Source organism: Trichomycterus rosablanca, chromosome 20, assembly GCF_030014385.1.
Source record: "Trichomycterus rosablanca isolate fTriRos1 chromosome 20, fTriRos1.hap1, whole genome shotgun sequence".
In the NCBI taxonomy this organism is placed as follows: domain Eukaryota; kingdom Metazoa; phylum Chordata; class Actinopteri; order Siluriformes; family Trichomycteridae; genus Trichomycterus; species Trichomycterus rosablanca.
This window is the reverse complement of record NC_086007.1, coordinates 627,437-644,152: the sequence shown is the minus strand read 5'-3', so window position 1 is coordinate 644,152 and position 16,716 is coordinate 627,437. Positions and strand designations below refer to the sequence as shown.

General features: G+C 43.6%; 1 protein-coding gene across 2 annotated transcripts in view; it reads left to right on the top strand.

The window, feature by feature from the left end:
* Positions 1-16,716, top strand: part of pld1a (phospholipase D1a) — a 30,861-nt gene that overhangs the window by 13,425 nt on the left and 720 nt on the right. For both annotated transcript variants that reach the window (XM_063017381.1, XM_063017382.1), the window contains exons 9-26: positions 383-535; positions 632-781; positions 1,452-1,535; positions 3,708-3,789; positions 4,357-4,467; positions 5,319-5,504; positions 5,592-5,781; positions 5,999-6,124; positions 7,013-7,131; positions 7,891-8,004; positions 9,341-9,451; positions 9,595-9,683; positions 10,023-10,136; positions 10,397-10,446; positions 10,777-10,911; positions 12,365-12,518; positions 14,004-14,121; positions 16,222-16,414. In XM_063017381.1, the coding sequence (XP_062873451.1) occupies positions 383-535; positions 632-781; positions 1,452-1,535; positions 3,708-3,789; positions 4,357-4,467; positions 5,319-5,504; positions 5,592-5,781; positions 5,999-6,124; positions 7,013-7,131; positions 7,891-8,004; positions 9,341-9,451; positions 9,595-9,683; positions 10,023-10,136; positions 10,397-10,446; positions 10,777-10,911; positions 12,365-12,518; positions 14,004-14,121; positions 16,222-16,414 (2,279 nt within the window). The remainder of the gene's footprint in view (positions 1-382; positions 536-631; positions 782-1,451; positions 1,536-3,707; positions 3,790-4,356; positions 4,468-5,318; positions 5,505-5,591; positions 5,782-5,998; positions 6,125-7,012; positions 7,132-7,890; positions 8,005-9,340; positions 9,452-9,594; positions 9,684-10,022; positions 10,137-10,396; positions 10,447-10,776; positions 10,912-12,364; positions 12,519-14,003; positions 14,122-16,221; positions 16,415-16,716) is intronic.

Below are 16,716 nucleotides of genomic sequence, written 5' to 3'. Positions count from 1 at the left end.
TGTGACCCGGTGAGACTTGGTGTGACCCGGTGAGATCTGGTGTGACCTGGTGAGACTTGGTGTTACCTGGTGAGACTTGATGTAAGACTTGGAGAGACCTGGTGTTACCTGGTGAGACCTGATTTACTTGCTAAGACCTGGTGTTACCTCATGAGATCTCGTTATATCTGGTGAGATCTGGTGTGACCTGGAGCCAGAAGTCCATGTCTGATGTAAAGCAGGTCTGATGATGAAGGCTGGAGCTCAGGTTCCTCCACAGTGAGGTGGAAGTGTTCAGTGTTAGATGTTCCTGCTGAAGGTCTTATATGGGTGTTGAGATGCCGGTAGTGGTGTTACAGGTTTGAATATTTTTTGGACTGTTTGATGTTTCTCCTGGTTGAAGGTGGTTGGTGGTGAAGGACTCGTGCCTGATGTACCTGAAGCCGGACACGGGCGCGGTCTCCTTCGTCCTGCTGGTGGACCGAGAGTTCAACATCAAGATGGACTACAAACACACGGAGACCAAACACGGCGTCCGCATCGATAACCTGTCCAGGTGAGTCCAGCGGGGGTCCTGATGGCACAGCGCAGGGACAGACACGCCCACGCGTATCATGATGAACGGGGTGTGCTCTGGGTGTGTGCGTTGCAGGTCTCTGGTGTTGAAGTGCAGCAGTTATAGACACGCCCGCTGGTGGGGACAAGCCATCGAGGAGTTCGTACGGAAGCACGGCAGAGCTTTTCTGAGGACGCATCGCTTCAACTCCTTCGCTAAAGAGCAGGAACACGTAGCTGCTAAATGGTACGCTCCAGTATAGCGGCTAAATGCTAGGTTTAACTGTACATCCCAAATGATACGATCCAGTATAGCGGCTAAATGCTACGTTTCAATAGATATACTAAGTGGTACGATCTAATATAGCAGCTAAACGCTACGTCTTACTGTACATCCCAAACGATACAATCCAGTATAGCGGCTAAATGCTACGTTTTACTGTACATTCCAAAATATACAATTTAATAAAGCGGCTAAATGCTACGTTTGATTAGATCTACGAAGCGGTATGATCCAATATAGCAGCTAAGGTTGAAACCTCTAAATCTGTGTGTGTGTGTCTATGTGTGTGTGTGCGTGTGCGCGTGTGCGTGTGTGTGTGTGCGTCTGTGCGTGTGTGTGCGTCTGTGCGTGTGTGTGCGTCTGTGCGTGTGTGTGTGTGCGTGTGTGTGTGTGTCTATGTGTGTGTGTGCGTCTATGTGCGTGCGTGTGTGTGTGTGCGTGCGTGTGTGCGCGTGTGTGCGTGTGTGTGTCTGTGCGTGTGTGTGCGTGTGCGTGTGCGTGAGTGTGTGTGTGCGTGTGTGTGTGTGCGTGCGTGTGTGTGCGTGCGTGTGTGCGTGCGTGTGTGTGTGTCTATGTGCGTGTGCGTGTGTGTGTGCGTGTGTGTGTGTGTGTGTGTGCGTGTGTGTGTGTGCAGGTACGTGAACGGTAAGACGTACATGGAGGACGTGGCCGACGCCCTGGAGGAGGCGAGAGAGGAGATCTTCATCACAGACTGGTGGTTTGTAGCTTTAATGGTTGTAATGGTGTATTACACACCATGTAGAGGAAGCAGGTGTTGTGCAGAGATCTGTTCTAGTCTCTGCTGTGAGGAATCTGACCCCGTGGTTGCTCATGCTCAGATGTAATACAGTCGGCGTCTTTTCACCTGCACGAGGCGAGTTCATATGCGGATCAGCTTCGTGTATGGAGAGCCACACCCTGATCAGCATTATTCCTGGACTCTGTGCAGGTGCCATCAATCAGCCAGCAGAGGTCGTAATTGCATCAGTTATGAGCTCCATATCTGGCTTCCTACTCTGTATGAACAACAGCCAATCGTTGCTCATGTGGCCGCCCAGCCCAGACTTGAGATTCGATACGATGTATTTGAGATCCAGCTCTGGTGTGCTAGTGTATTTTACCGCTGTCCACCTGAGCGGCCCTCATGGATGCTTTTAGCTCCGTCTGATTTCCACCTGTTTGGAGGCTGAAAGAAGCTTTAAGGGGAAGAAGATTTTCATGTGATGATGATGTGAAAGCAGCGGCGCATCAGTGGCATTTTTTGCTGACGGCATTAAAAAGTCGATACGACACCGCCCAGGTGGTGCAGCGGTAAAAACACACGCTGGAACCAGAGGGGGCGTGGGTTAGCTTCGTTCTCCTCAATCAGAGCGGGGATCGGCATTGGTGGAGAGGAAGCGTGACGCAGTCGGGCAATTGGACGCGCTATAAAGGGAGAAAAGGCATAAAGAAAATATAAAGTCGGTACGATGCTGGAAAAATGCATCAGAAGGCGACGATGTAGAAAAGTGATGGAGTTTATTTTTGAAATTCTTAATAAATATATGGGCGCGTGACCCCGAGCATCCTGGACGTCACCTTCCGAATGAGGAAGGCCGTAAATCCGCCAGCCTGACCGCCCGTGTGCACGGCGGGAGGTCTGTAATGACATGACTTGACGAATTTGGTGTAAAGGAACTCCAGTGACCTGAACTGAGCCCTGACCTCAAACCTGTCAAACATTTTTGGGACGAACTGGATAAACGTCTGATCACGAATAAAAAACAAAAACAAATCCCCACAGAGAGATGAAATGGGATCTCCGAGCTAACTGTGAGGCGTCTGGATACTTGTGCTCTAGTACTATACTCGTGAGACGTGTTATCAATGACTGACGAGTGGATTTTGTTTACGCAGCGTCTCAGACTGCGTCATGTGTGTTACACGGTGTGTTTCAGACGTGCAGTTTGGAATGCGGTTCCTTTAGGTCAGCGCTGCTCCTCTAGACCTGTAATCTCATTAGGGACAGTGAGGGAGGGTTCTGATACTGGTGGGTGAATGGTCGGGGACCCAGTCTGTGCTGGTGATAAAGCACTATCATGTTTATTAAGCGCTGTGTTTAGCAGCTCTCATTTTCCAGCCCGGTGCTATAAATATTCCTCCTTAAATACTTGCGCCTGCAGGACAGGGAGAGCGTAGGGTTACAGTCCTGTAGGGAGGAAGGAACCCTGAGCTCTGTGGATCCAGGGTTTAAATCTCTGTTCTGCATGAACGTTGTTGGCTTATGTCCGGGGGCCTAGTCCCGGTAGGTGCACTTATCAGTGTGCTCTCAGTGCAGGTCCCAAACCTGGATAGAAATAGAAGGGTCGCATCAGAAAGGACATCCAGCGTAAAAACTGTCCCGTGTCCGATCCACTTTGGCCACCCCAGTATTAAAAAAAAAATCACGGCTTTACGGTGAGTGTAGGGTTGCCAGGTTTTAAACTTTAAACTATTAGGAATGTGTTTGGGTTCCTGGCATTTTACACCAAGCAGCGCTGGATTCAGACACTGATCTTTAACATGTATAGAGCAACACACTACACCTCCTGTATTCCTCCACCGCTCGCACCATGTGAGAAGTTAACCGGTGATCCCGCCTCCTCTGGGCTGCGTTAAAGGCGCCCCAGACTCACTCACGGCTTCCTTTGTATTAATTTAATAAAATAATGTTTATAAACTTTATAGTTATACACAAAACATTTCAAAACAGGAAAAGTCCTTTAAAATATAGAATTTATTCCCAAATAATTAAAAACAAATGGATGAGACGTCCCTGCTGGTTATGTATCTCTATATACTGATGCTCTTTCTGTAGGACTGGTGACCCTATTGACTGTGTGTGTGTGTGTGTGTGTGTGTGTGCGCGCAGGTTGAGTCCTGAGATCTTCCTGAAGCGTCCGGTGGTTGAAGGAAACCGCTGGAGGCTCGACTGCATCCTCAAGCGTAAAGCGGTGTGTATGTGTTTACGTAGCCTATGATTCATCGTTATTAGTCATATCCAATTCCCGCAGATGTACCAAGCAGGGCCATACCTAACACGCGCGATACCCGACCGCTTCTTTTCACCTGTGCGTGGGTTCACACAGAGATCAGCGTCTCTGTGCAGCACCTCCACCAGCCACCAGAGGCCGCTAATGCAGCAGTAATGAGGAGTCCCTTCGACCTGGTAGACCTGGGATCTCGGCACTGGTGGGCTAGCGTGTTCTAGCACTGTACCATCCTCATGCACCCCTCATTTTGAGAGGTGCCCACGTTTCAATCGACCATGCCGGGGGAAGGGGTGGCTATTTTGGGTCAACTGAGGTAACAGTCACTGATTCTGGTGAGGTGGAAGGTACAGAGAGCACAGTGTGTCCTTTATTACTGACACTATATAGCCAAAAGTATGTGGACAGCCTTTTTAAAGGACAGTCTTATTATGTGCATGAGATTTACATTTTTGTCCAGTTTTCTTTTATTACTTTTACATATTAGCTTAGCTGTGTGTGTGTGTGTGTGTGTGTGTGTGTGTGTTGCAGCAACAAGGTGTTCGTGTTTTCGTGATGTTGTATAAGGAAGTGGAACTGGCGCTCGGCATCAACAGCGAGTACAGCAAGAGGACGTTAATGCACCTGCACCCCAACATCAAGGTAACTGTGTGTGTGTGTGTGTGTGTGTGTGTGTGTGTGTGTGTGTGTGTTTTGAAGCATTGATTTATTTATATCAGAGAAAGGTTATGCAACTCATATAGTGTATGTAGTGTGTATTTGTGTGTGCGTTTATGTGCTTGTGTGTGTATATATGCTTGTGTATATGTGTGTGTGTATATGTGAGTATGTGCTTGTGTGTGTGTGTATTTGTGTATAAATGTGTGTATTTGTGTATGTGTGTGTGTGAATGTGTGTGTATTTGTGTATGTATATGTGTGTGTGTACGTGTGTGTGTACGTGTGTGTGTGTGCATGTATGTGCGCATGTGTATATAAGTGTGTGTGTGTATATTTGTGTGTGTGTGCGTGTGTGTTTGTGTGTTTATGTGTATGAGTGTGTGTGTGAATGTGTGTATTTGTGTATGTATATGTGTGTGTGTATGTGCATGTATGTGCGCATATGTATATACAGTATATGTGTGTGTGTTTGTGTGTGTATGTGTGTGTGTGTATATATGTGTGTGTGTGCGTGTGTGTTTGTGTGTGTTTATGTGTGTGTGCGTGTGTATTTGTGTGTGTGATTAAATGTGTGTGTATGTGTATGAATGTGTGTGTGTGTGCGTTTGTGTGTGTTTGTGTGTGTGTGCGTGTGTGTATTTGTGTGTGTGTGATTAAATGTGTGTGTATGTGTATGAATGTGTGTGTAAGTATGTTTGTGTGTATGTGTGCGTGTGTTTTTGTGTGTGATTAAATGTGTGTGTGTGTATGTGTATGAATGTGTGTGTGTGTGTATATGTGTGTGTGTGTGAGTGTATGAATGTGTGTATTTATGTGTGTGTGTGTGTTCTGTAGGTAATGAGACACCCGGATCACGTCTCCTCCTCCGTGTATCTTTGGGCTCATCATGAGAAGCTGGTCGTGATCGACCAATCAGTGGCCTTCGTCGGGGGGATCGATCTGGCGTACGGGCGCTGGGACGACTGGGAACACCGGCTCACCGACGTCGGGAGCGTGACCCGATCCGTGGCTCAGGATCAGGTACACTCTCTCTCACACACACACACACACACACACACACACACTCTGTTCCTCAGTACGTAGTAAACACACGTTCTCGTTCCCCAGGCTGACGGCGCGGAGTTATCGCTGAGTAAACTCTCGTCCGTTAACGGCTCGCGCTCGGTGGATCTGACGGAGCTTCCCAAACTGAAGGGAATCGGGCGCGCCCGCCGGAGCCGCTTCAGCCTGTACAGACACCTACACAAACACGGCCTGAGTCACAGCGACAGCGTCAGCAGCGTGGACAGCTCCGACCGTGAGTCTGACATCTTCAGCATGAATCTGGGCCGTGTCTGAGGGTGGGAGGGTCGTCTGAGGGTTCCTGGTTGCTGCTGCACGGTGGGCGTTTGCAGCGGCAGGAAAAACTGATTTAGAAGTTTATAGACGTGACTTGTTTTTGCAGAACTGCGGATTCTGCGATTTCTACACCTGCATAAAGACGTTTGTGTGTGTGTGTGTGTGTGTGTGTACAGGAGGGTCCACGCGGAGTCTGCAGACGGGCGTGGGTGAGCTTATAGGAAACACCCGATTCTGGCACGGTAAAGATTACTGCAACTTCGTCTTTAAGGACTGGGTTCAGCTGGAGAAACCCTTCGATGGTGAGACACGCCCTAAAGAACTAAACACTTGGTTTAAGTTATTTGAACCCTGTTTGCACACTATGACCCTGTACGCCCCATTTCAAAACTACAAGTCTGTTGGACACCCTATTTTAAAACCACAAGCTTAGACACCACATTTCCAAACCAGGAGCTCAATGGACACCCCTTTTTAAAACTATAAGCTTATTTGACACCCTGTTTTAAAACTATGACCCTGTTGGACACCATATTTCCAAACTTCAAGCTTATTTCAAATCCAGTTTTGAAACCACGAGTCTGTTAGACACCCCATTAAAGTGACGAGCCTGTTGGACACCTCGTTCTCAAACTACAAGCTTATTTGACACCTGGTTTCAAAACTTTAAGTCTGTCAGACACCCAGTTTCCAAACTATGAGCCTGTTGGACACCAGTTTCAAATCAAGGAGTCTGTTGCACACCCCATTAAAACCAGGAGTCTGTTGGACACCCTGTTCCCAATCTCTGAGCCTCTTGGACACACTATTTTCAAAACTACAAGCCTGTTGGACACCCTGTTTCAAAAACATAGCCATAAATATAGAGTTGCCCCCATTTTTCATACTGTTTTGTAAAACCCTCCACTCTTTCACAGTAATAAATAAAGAACCCCCCCCCCCCTTCCCAACCCTCCCTACTGGAAGCTCCTGGAAGTGTTCAGCATAATTTTGGACATTTGCAGCCTATTATTTTCACACTGAACTCCTGATTCTGCAGAAAAACCTTCGTTCTGTAGTAAATAAAACCCCAAATGTATAAAATAAATTCATGAATTATTGCCGGACTGATTCTGCCACTGATGCCACCAGCTCATCGATCATTACACTATGATTAAACTGACGTCTCGTCCCGGTGGTTGTCTGTTCAGATTTTATCGACAGGTACACGACTCCCAGAATGCCGTGGCACGACATCGCCTCGGTGGTTCATGGGAAAGCGGCTCGAGACGTGGCCCGACACTTCATACAGCGCTGGAACTTCACCAAGGTCTCAGTTAGATCCCAAACCTTTCATTCACTGATTATTATCATTTCTTGTTGTGTATATTTACTGTTTATAGTTACTCATATCTTAGTCATATCCAGCTTCCCATTGTAAAACCCACTTCAGTTTGCACGACCCCCCGATCTGATCAAGCAAAGTCGCCCCCTCCGACACACGTCCCACCTGTGGCCACTTTTTATCACCTGTCGGAGCCGAATCACTGATTATTTTCCGCTCGCGCAGTTACCCGGAACAGTCCCGGAGATCAGACCTTCCCTCTTTCAGACACGGCCAGTTGTGTTTATGTGGACTCCCTTTTTCTCCCAGTTTAGTCATAGCCAGTTCCTCTTCCTCTGCTGGAGACCCCGATGGTGAGGTCGGTCTCGCACACGGAGAGTCACAAACTGATCTCCACGTTCCTCCACATCCATACAAAGTGTTGAAGACCACGCCCACTTTTTAGTCCTGTTTTTTCCCACACAGCAGACTAGTGGCCGATTTTGTCTGCGGCTCCGTCTGCATTGCCAGTTGTGTCCACTAGGGGGCGCCCAGCGTTAGTGTGCCACCAGGGCGCCTCCAAAACTGTAAATTTTTTGTGTTAAACGATAAATAAAAGCAACAAAAAAGTTCTGCAGAATATCTAGTTAAATAAACGTGTTTATAAGTTTGATTGAAAACCTAACGCGCCGGTGCTCGCAAAATATAATTCATTATGTTGCGTTCGTCATTCAGTGATTCATTCTGCGTTCCTGTTTCTATCAGATCATGAAGCCGAAGTACAGGTCCCTATCGTACCCGTTCCTGTTACCCAAATCTCACAGTACGGCTAACGACCTGCCATACCAAGTACCGGACAGTGTACACGCCAAAGTCCAGGTCAGTACCACACACACACACACACACACTTTCTATAATGTGATCTGAACCTTTCTGTAGATCAGGTGGGTGGTCATAATGTTTTGGCTCTTTGGTTTACAGTCAGAATTAATAATTACCCGTCAGGGTCACAGTGGGTCCCTCTTCCGCTGGAATCACTAGGTGGTATGGAGTAACACACCCCAGATGGGACGACAAATTATCATGGGTCTCACCCACCACCCCCTCTTTAGACATAGCCAATCATGTCTGTATGTGGATGCTAGGCTGGTTAAAGGCATCGCTGGGGTTTGAACCTTGGTTTGTAGTGGAAGTGGCGTCACACAACCACAAATAATGAAAACAAAATAGAATTAAGGTAGGTTCAGAATTTGATTTCATAGTTTTAATTTCCCCTAAATGTTTGGGAACTCAAACGGTCTTCATGCTAAATATTCTGGAGCCACGTTCTAGCAAATTGAATCAGCAGTGGCGCTATCAGCCAGTCCACATGTCCATACAGACATGATCGGCTCTGTCTGGGGGTGGACGAAGCTCTGCGATGGATTGGCGTCCTGTTTGGGTGTGTTACTGCAGGGGTTTTAGATTAATAGGTCGCAGAGAAAAATAATAATTAAATAAACTTGTACGCCCCCTTGTGGAGGCTTTATGTTACATCTTCTATACAGAGGGTAAGTTGCATTGTTTGTGTTGCCTAAACCGTGAAAAAATCATGTGGGTCGCTTGGAAAACCCCTGTGTTACTGCATTGTACCCAGTGATTCTGGGGAGACCGGGCCCACAGCAACCCTGACCAGGATAAAGCAGCAGTTAAACATAAAACTGAAATGAAAAAAGCTTCTTTCCATTTTATTCTTTAATAATACCACAGTTCACTCACTGCTCAAAGGAAATGAAAGTAGGAAGTATTTTGTATGAGGAAGTTACCACATTTCTTCTTTTATTTAATTAATAATAAACAAACTAAAATTCCCCATGCTAATGTGGCTAGGCTAACCCAGGGATCCCGAATCACCGGGCTGTGGACTGGTACCGGTCCGTGGGTCGTTTATTTTCGAGCTGCACAGAAAGAATAAATAATTAGAGACGCTACAAGAGCAATTACATTTCCAAAACTCTTGGGGTGTTATTGTCTCTTATCACCACTAGGTGGGAGCAGTGTCTCATTGCAGCGTCAAAAACTCAGGATTCACACTGATCTTCCATTCTATAGTTATTCTATATTAAATCCTCCCGCCCCCGCCGGTCCGTGACATTATATCTTATATGAAACCGGTCCATGGTGCATTAAAGGTTGGCTGTGGCTCACTTGTGTTGCATCTCTGTCACCTGTGCAGGTATTACGATCAGCAGCTGATTGGTCAGCGGGTATAAAATACCACGAGGAGTCGATACACAACGCCTACATCCAGGTCATCGCCAAGAGCAAACACTTCATCTACATCGAGGTAACCACAGGTCGATGCGCCGCTAATAATCAAGGAATTCTACAACAGTCGCATGATTTAGCGTCTTTATTTAATTATTTTATTGTTTGTGGTTTGATTTTAGCTCTTAATGAACCACGTTTGATTGTTTTTCTCACTTTCAGAATCAGTTTTTTATCAGCTGCTCCGACAACAAGATGGTTTATAATAAGATCGGAGACGCTCTAGTCGAGAGGATCCTCCGAGCTCACAAGTAACACACACACACACACACACACACACACACACACACACACACACACACACACACACACACATAATCAAAAACTACTATTATTTATTCTTTTATTTATACAGGAATGGCATGTCAAAACTGGTGTGAATTAGGAAACATTTCAGCCACAATCAAAGCATACTTTTTTTTTATGGAAATATTGTAGAATTCTTTATTCTAACTTTATTTAAAGTTATTTTGACTCTCACATCATGAATCGTAATATAATGATTAAATTCTGATATTTATTTCTTGTTTTGAACGCTCAGCTGCTGGTGGTTTAGATCTAATCTGAACTGTTTTGCTGCTGGTTTTTAGGGAGAATAAGAAGTTTCGGGTGTACGTGGTGATTCCTCTGCTGCCGGGGTTTGAGGGAGACATCACCACCGGAGGAGGAAGTGCTCTACAGGCCGTCATGCACTTTAACTACAGGTACACACACACACACACACACACACACACACACACACACACACACACACACACACACACACTTCTGAGATGCCCGGCCCGTCCTGACCCACCTGGACCCCGGACGTTCTGTTACTCTCAGTTATACAAACCATGAACGGAATGATGAAGCTCAGCACTGATGATCTGGAATCCTAACACTGTGTGTGTGTGTGTGTGTGTGTGTGTGTGTGTGTGTGTGTGTGTGTGTGTGTGTGTGTGTGTGTGTGTGTGTGTTTCAGGACCATGAATAGAGGAGAATACTCCATCATCTCTCAACTCAAGAAAGAGAGTACGTACACATCTGTAGATATAGATCTGTCCATCTGTACGCCTGTCTGGACATCTTCCTGGACACCTGTCTGGATGTCTGTCTGTAGGGTTATCCAGATGTCTGTCTGTAGGGTTGTCTGGACATCTGTCTGTGCTTCTATCTGGGCACCTGTCTGGATGTCTGTCTGGATGTCTGTCTGCCTGGACACCTGTCTATATGTCTGTCTGGATGCCTGTCTGAATGTCTGTGTAGGTGTCTGCCTGTACATCTGTTTGTCTGTATGTCTGGCAGGACGTCTCTCTGTGTACCTGTACTTCTGCTTGACCGTGTGTTTATTTCCGTCTCCAGTGGAGGATCAGTGGATGAACTACATCTCGTTTGGAGGACTGAGGACTCACGCTGAGTTGGAGGGTCGGTTGGTGTCGGAGCTCATTTATGTTCACAGTAAGATGCTGATTGCTGATGACAACACTGTCATTATTGGTAAGAAAAGACTTTAATAAAATACACTTAACACCTGCATTTCTTGTTTTTATTATTTTGTTTCTATTTTCTTTCTGTTCTAGTTTTTTTCTTTTTTATTATTTTCATGGTTGCATTATTTTCTTGTTTTTATTTGTTTGTTTTTATAATTTTCTTGTTTTTATAATTTTTTAGTTTTTATGGTTGTATTATTTTATTTTTATGTTTGTTTTTATTTCTTGTTTTTATTTTCTGTTTTTTCTTGTTTTTTGTTTTTTCTTGCATTAATTTTTTTAATTTTCTTGTTTTAATTTTTTTGTTTTTCATTTTCTTGTTTTTGTTTTTTTCTATTTTATTTATTTTTTTCTCTTTTTCTTTTCTTGTTTATTTTTTTTTTATTATTATTTTCTTGTTTTTATTATTTTCTTGTTTTTATTTTATTTTTTATTATTTTCATGGTGGTATTTGTTTGTTTTTATTTTCTTGCTTTTATTATGTGTGTTTTTTTTCTTGTTTTTCTTGTTTATTATTAGTTAAAGGTTTTGAATGATCTGAAGATGATGGTGCCCGTCACTGTGTGATGAACCATGTTCATGTTCAGTTCTGCAGCTCACTCTGTGTGTGTGTGTGTGTGTGTGTGTGTGTGTGTGTGTGTGTGTGTGTGTGTGTGAATGAACATGTGGAAGTCTCTCGGTGATGTCGCTCTGGTGCCACACAGACGTCTCGTTGTGCCCGAGTGTTTGGTTCACTGGTGCCAGTTGAACTTGTTCTACAGTAGATCCTTTATTTAAGGGTACAATAAGTTTATTAGACTGGCGCTCAGTACCACGTTATTACTGTAGTTATTTACTCAGTACACTGTGCTTTAGACACTGGACACAGGCTCTACATGGAGCTCAGATACCCCCTGCTGGACAGGAGGAGTCAGTAACTGAGCTTTAGCTTCTTTATGGAAGCAGCATTTATAATGAATTATTAAATCCATACATGAGCAGCCAGTGTGGGTGGTGAACAGCAATATGCACATGGGGACCTGGGTTTAAACATCACCTTAAGTCCCTGTCACATGTTTTCCTACTACTATTCTAAATACTGTGGAAAGATCTGGAGAACATGTTTAATCTAAACAAAACAACTACCATATACATCAGTGAAAAGAGCATCTAAAACACAGATCAGTGCTGGTCTCCGTCTTGTGTTTACATCTCGCTTGATTGTTTAGATGCAGACATGATCCTAAGGGTTCTGCATTCCTTAAATGTGAACATACTGGACTCCTGAGCTTAATCCAACATTATTACCATCACCAACTGTGACTTATTCTTTCTGATCTGTCAAATGGAGCAAAATGTCTGTCCTTAATTTTAAATCAGGGTTTCTACGGGATGCCCTCGCTGTGGTTCTTTATAAGCAGGTTCTTGGTGAATATTGCTTGATTATGTTGGAACTGGATCGTTGGTACTTTGGTTTTCAGGCTCGGCGAACATTAACGACCGCAGCATGTTGGGGAAGAGGGACAGTGAGGTGGCCGTGATCTTTGAGGACACTGAGAAAGTACCATCGGTTATGGATAGGCAGGAGTACCAGGCTGGGAAATTCGCCCTGCAGTTGCGCCTGGAGTGTTTCAAGTATGTTTATATATATTTATATAGAAATATTTACTGTGTATATGAAACACACACACACACACACAGCCAATATAGACGCAGAGGTTCACAGTGACCAGTAGGTGGCGCCCTCGTATAAACCATAAATACTGTATACACAAAACTCGGTCATGTTTATTTTATTTTTCATTTCTCTTTTACATTACTTATTAGACGACATTTGCATTATAATTCTCTTAAATATGTTCTTACATTTTGATAATCAGTCTGTTCAGTCATATAATGAAACTCCTTTGTGTATAAAACACTGACTTTACCAAGTTAGCTAATTAGCATTATGCAACAGTGCTGTAAACGCAATTTTCCTTTTTCTAATTTACTCGATTTTTTTTGCAGATTTGTCACAATTGATCGTTTCTGCTCTTGAAAATAAATTGAAAAGAACTCAAAACAAGCTGAATAATCAAAAACAACAAAAGAGAAAAACGTTATAAAACAACAACCTGTGCAACAAACCTGGACCTGTGTTTAAAAAGTCAATCAACCAGCTAATTAAATGTCATTAATATTGTGATAATTGTTTTTAGTTAGTTTAAACAACACCAGCCTTCATTACTGTTGCCCTGTGTAATCAAAACATCAAGAAAAAACATTTCCAGCAAATGTGAAGAAGCTACAGTTTGTCAACGAGCTGCAGCTCCATCCTGCATACTAAAGAATTCAAAAAGAAATAAAAATGAAATCATTTGTTTCAAACGGGTAACAAGACCATTTTAAGACTCGGGAACTCCAGGAAACCACAGTAAGAGCCATTATTTGCAAATAGAATATAGAGAGCACTGGTGAATCTTTCTACAAGTGGGTGACATGAAAATTCCTTAAAAAGTTCATCAGCGACTCTTCCAGGAAGTCACAAAAGAACCCAGATGACCTGCAGTCCTCGTCCACATCAGCTAAGATCAGTTTTCATGATTTTGATCATCCAAATCCTTTTCAGGAGTGCAGATATTTGCCTTTGATGAAGACCAAATCGTCATGGGCTGAAGTATTGGTCAGTTCTCATTGATGCTAGTGGACATGAAGGTTATGGTGTCTGCTATGGACCAACAGAAGATCTACTGTGGATAAAACTGCAGATGATTTTAATCCTGGTGATGATGTGCCAGTCAAATTGCCCATGCAACTCCTGTTCGCCATCCAAACCACCTAAAAAGGCCATGTAGACATGGAAACTGATGAATCCTGTTTTCTCCAAGATCATGTAGATATCCGGGCATGTGTGCTTCGTTTACTTGTGGAAGACATGCACCAGGATGCACTGCAGGACGATCCACCTTGCAGTGTACAGAAGTTGAAGGACCTGCTGGTACCAGATACCACAGGAATCCTTCAGATGTCTTGTAGAGTCAATGTGTTAGTGGGTCAGAGCTGTTTTTACAGCATATTGGGCAAGTGGTTCTAACGGCTCTAAATATTTTATTGTGCATTGTGTAATAATCATTACAGGACGATCCTGGGTGGATTCACTGATCCCTCCATCGATGTGACTGATCCCATCAGCGATCGCTTCTATAAGGAGGTGTGGATGACGACAGCAGGACGAAACGCTACCATCTATGAGAAGGTCAGTGTTCACGTTTACTCTCACACATACGTCTTTTTAAAACATTTTATCTTCAGATTTTTAGATTGTCTACCTGTTTTTGTTTACCACTCTCACTAGTGAGTTCCAAACTGCCTCTGAGAGCAAACTCAGGGCAATAACTGTTATGGATTCATTTTACCTGTACTCTGGAGCAGTCTAAAGGTTTGGTATATGCTAGGAGAACACTACATTCTTGAGATAAGCCTATCCATAACAGTAACAGTTTAGGGAATATGGGAACAAATGGTTTGGTCCGTGCAAAAAAAATTGAATCAAGCTGATGAGAAGGCCTGACTCGCAGTCTCCGCTCTAATTCATCCCAAAGGATGAAAAAATGTTCTATCGGGTTGAGGTCAGGACTCTGTGCAGGCCAGTCAAGTTCTTCCACACCAAACTGGCTCATCCACGTCTTTATGGACCTTGTGCTTTGTGCACTGGTGCGCAGGCATGTTGGAACGGGAAGGGGCTATCCCCAAACTGTTCCCACAAAGTTGGGAGCATGAAATTGTCCAAAATCTCTTGGTGCGCTGAAGCATTAAGAGTTCCTTTCACTGGAACTGAGGGGCCAAGCCCAACTCCTGAAAAACACCCCCACACCATAATCCCCCCTCCACCACACTTTACACTTGCCACACCCTTTTAGATTGTCTGTTGTTGTATATTTGTCACAATAAACTTCAAATTATTAAACCTTGGTTACTTAACGAACCAGTTCACCAGATGTAATTGGTAAGCCAATTTAGATAATTGAACACAACAATGCTTGAACACTATGCTGCTATTTAAGGGCTGAAAATAAATATGTTTAAATATGTTGGTTCGAGAATGAATTACAAAGCCACTTCTTAAGCTCTGGGACTCCACCAAACCACAATAAAAGCCAGTATCTGTAAATATTGGGAATCTGAAAGAGACTGAGGCATGTTTTGATTTTTCTGATCTATCTATTTCCTTCTTTAAGTGAATGTGTACCAGAGTGCCACTATTGTACATGCACCGTTTGTTTTCCTGTTTGGTCAGTTCCACCGTATTTCCACATCACACCACGAGACATCAAGTGTTCATAATGTTCTTCCATAATGATTTATAGGCTTCTGGGGAAAAGGTTTGTAGAGTTACTGAGCTGACGGAAACTAGAACACAATGCTGTTGATCCTCAACCATTTGCAATTTGTCACCACAAGCTTTTATGTAATGACGTCTTTTCACGTGATTCATTGTGAGGAACACAGTAAAGACTTCCAGAGTAAATGGTTATGTACTTTGGTTTACACGGGCAGCTTTCAACCAACCAAATTTAAACCAACAGTGATAATGCCTGAATAATAACCAAATCATTCTTTTAAACTGAATTTATAAAGAATGAATATTTTTATGGCTGGTTTCATGTTGACAGGAGATAAGGCTTTAAAGAAAACATTGTTAACATTCCTGTTTAACCTGTAATTAGAGAAGCAAGTGAAAAAAAGGGCTCTTATAAGCAAAGTAAAAAAAAAAGCTGTTCACCACAAAGTTCATGACAGGACAAATGCCCACTAACTTTACCATTGATGAAGATGTTGATGTGAACAGCATTAACAGCAAGGGTTCAAGAGTCAGTAAATCCAACACAGACCATCACTCACCAGAAACAAACATTAAAGAGCTTGGAATGATGTCCAGATGTTAAGATTGTCTCTGTAAACAAAGATCAGAACAGCCCAGACTGATCTTCTCTAGTTCTTTATGAATTTCAAACAATAAAAAGCAGTGCAGGAAGAAGATCGGTGCCTCTGAATTTGTTGGTGTTGGAGAAGATTTTTGAGAGTAGCTTGGATGGCAAGGAAGAGAACCAAGTGAATCCTGGACCAGATCAAACCTAACATCTCGCTGGAAGCCCAGCTAACCGAACTGAAGCTTTCTTGTTTGGGACATACTTTGAGAAAAGGTCAAAGAGGAAGAGGACAGTCAGCAAAAAGATGGATGGATACAATTTCAATCAAGCCAGCAGCATCTACATGCTAGTCAAATATTCAATACACCTTTAGAAAGTGATCAGTGTGTGTGTGTGTGTGTGTGTGTGTCTGCGGTGTGTTGTAGGTGTTTCGGTGTCTCCCCTGCAGCTTGGTGAGGAATAAACAGGAGCTCCTGAGCTTCCAGACTAAAGCAGGTTTGGATAAGGAGGATCCTGCCAAAGCTCAGGAACTGCTGAAGAAGATCCGTGGCTTCCTGGTTCAGTTCCCTCTCGACTTTCTGAGTGAGGAGAACCTCATGCCTTCTGTTGGCACCAAAGGTACCACAAGAGCTTCTTAGCAGTATTTAGTGTATAAAAGAATAGTAAAAACTTTTTTTAGTGTCTGTTATGCCTGTTTGGCAAGGATATGTAACTCATTAACTCACTAGTTAAGAATTTAAGCATGTTAATCTTGCTGATCTTCTTAAGAAGTATAGCCCACCTTTTGTCAATAGCAGTTAAGTTATGTCTAAGCTCCAGATTAGTGTTCCTCAGTATACTACACTACTGGTGTTTTTACATCTGAAATTAAAACCTGTTTAACCTGACCTGTACATACTGTGTAGTAAAGATAAGGCTTT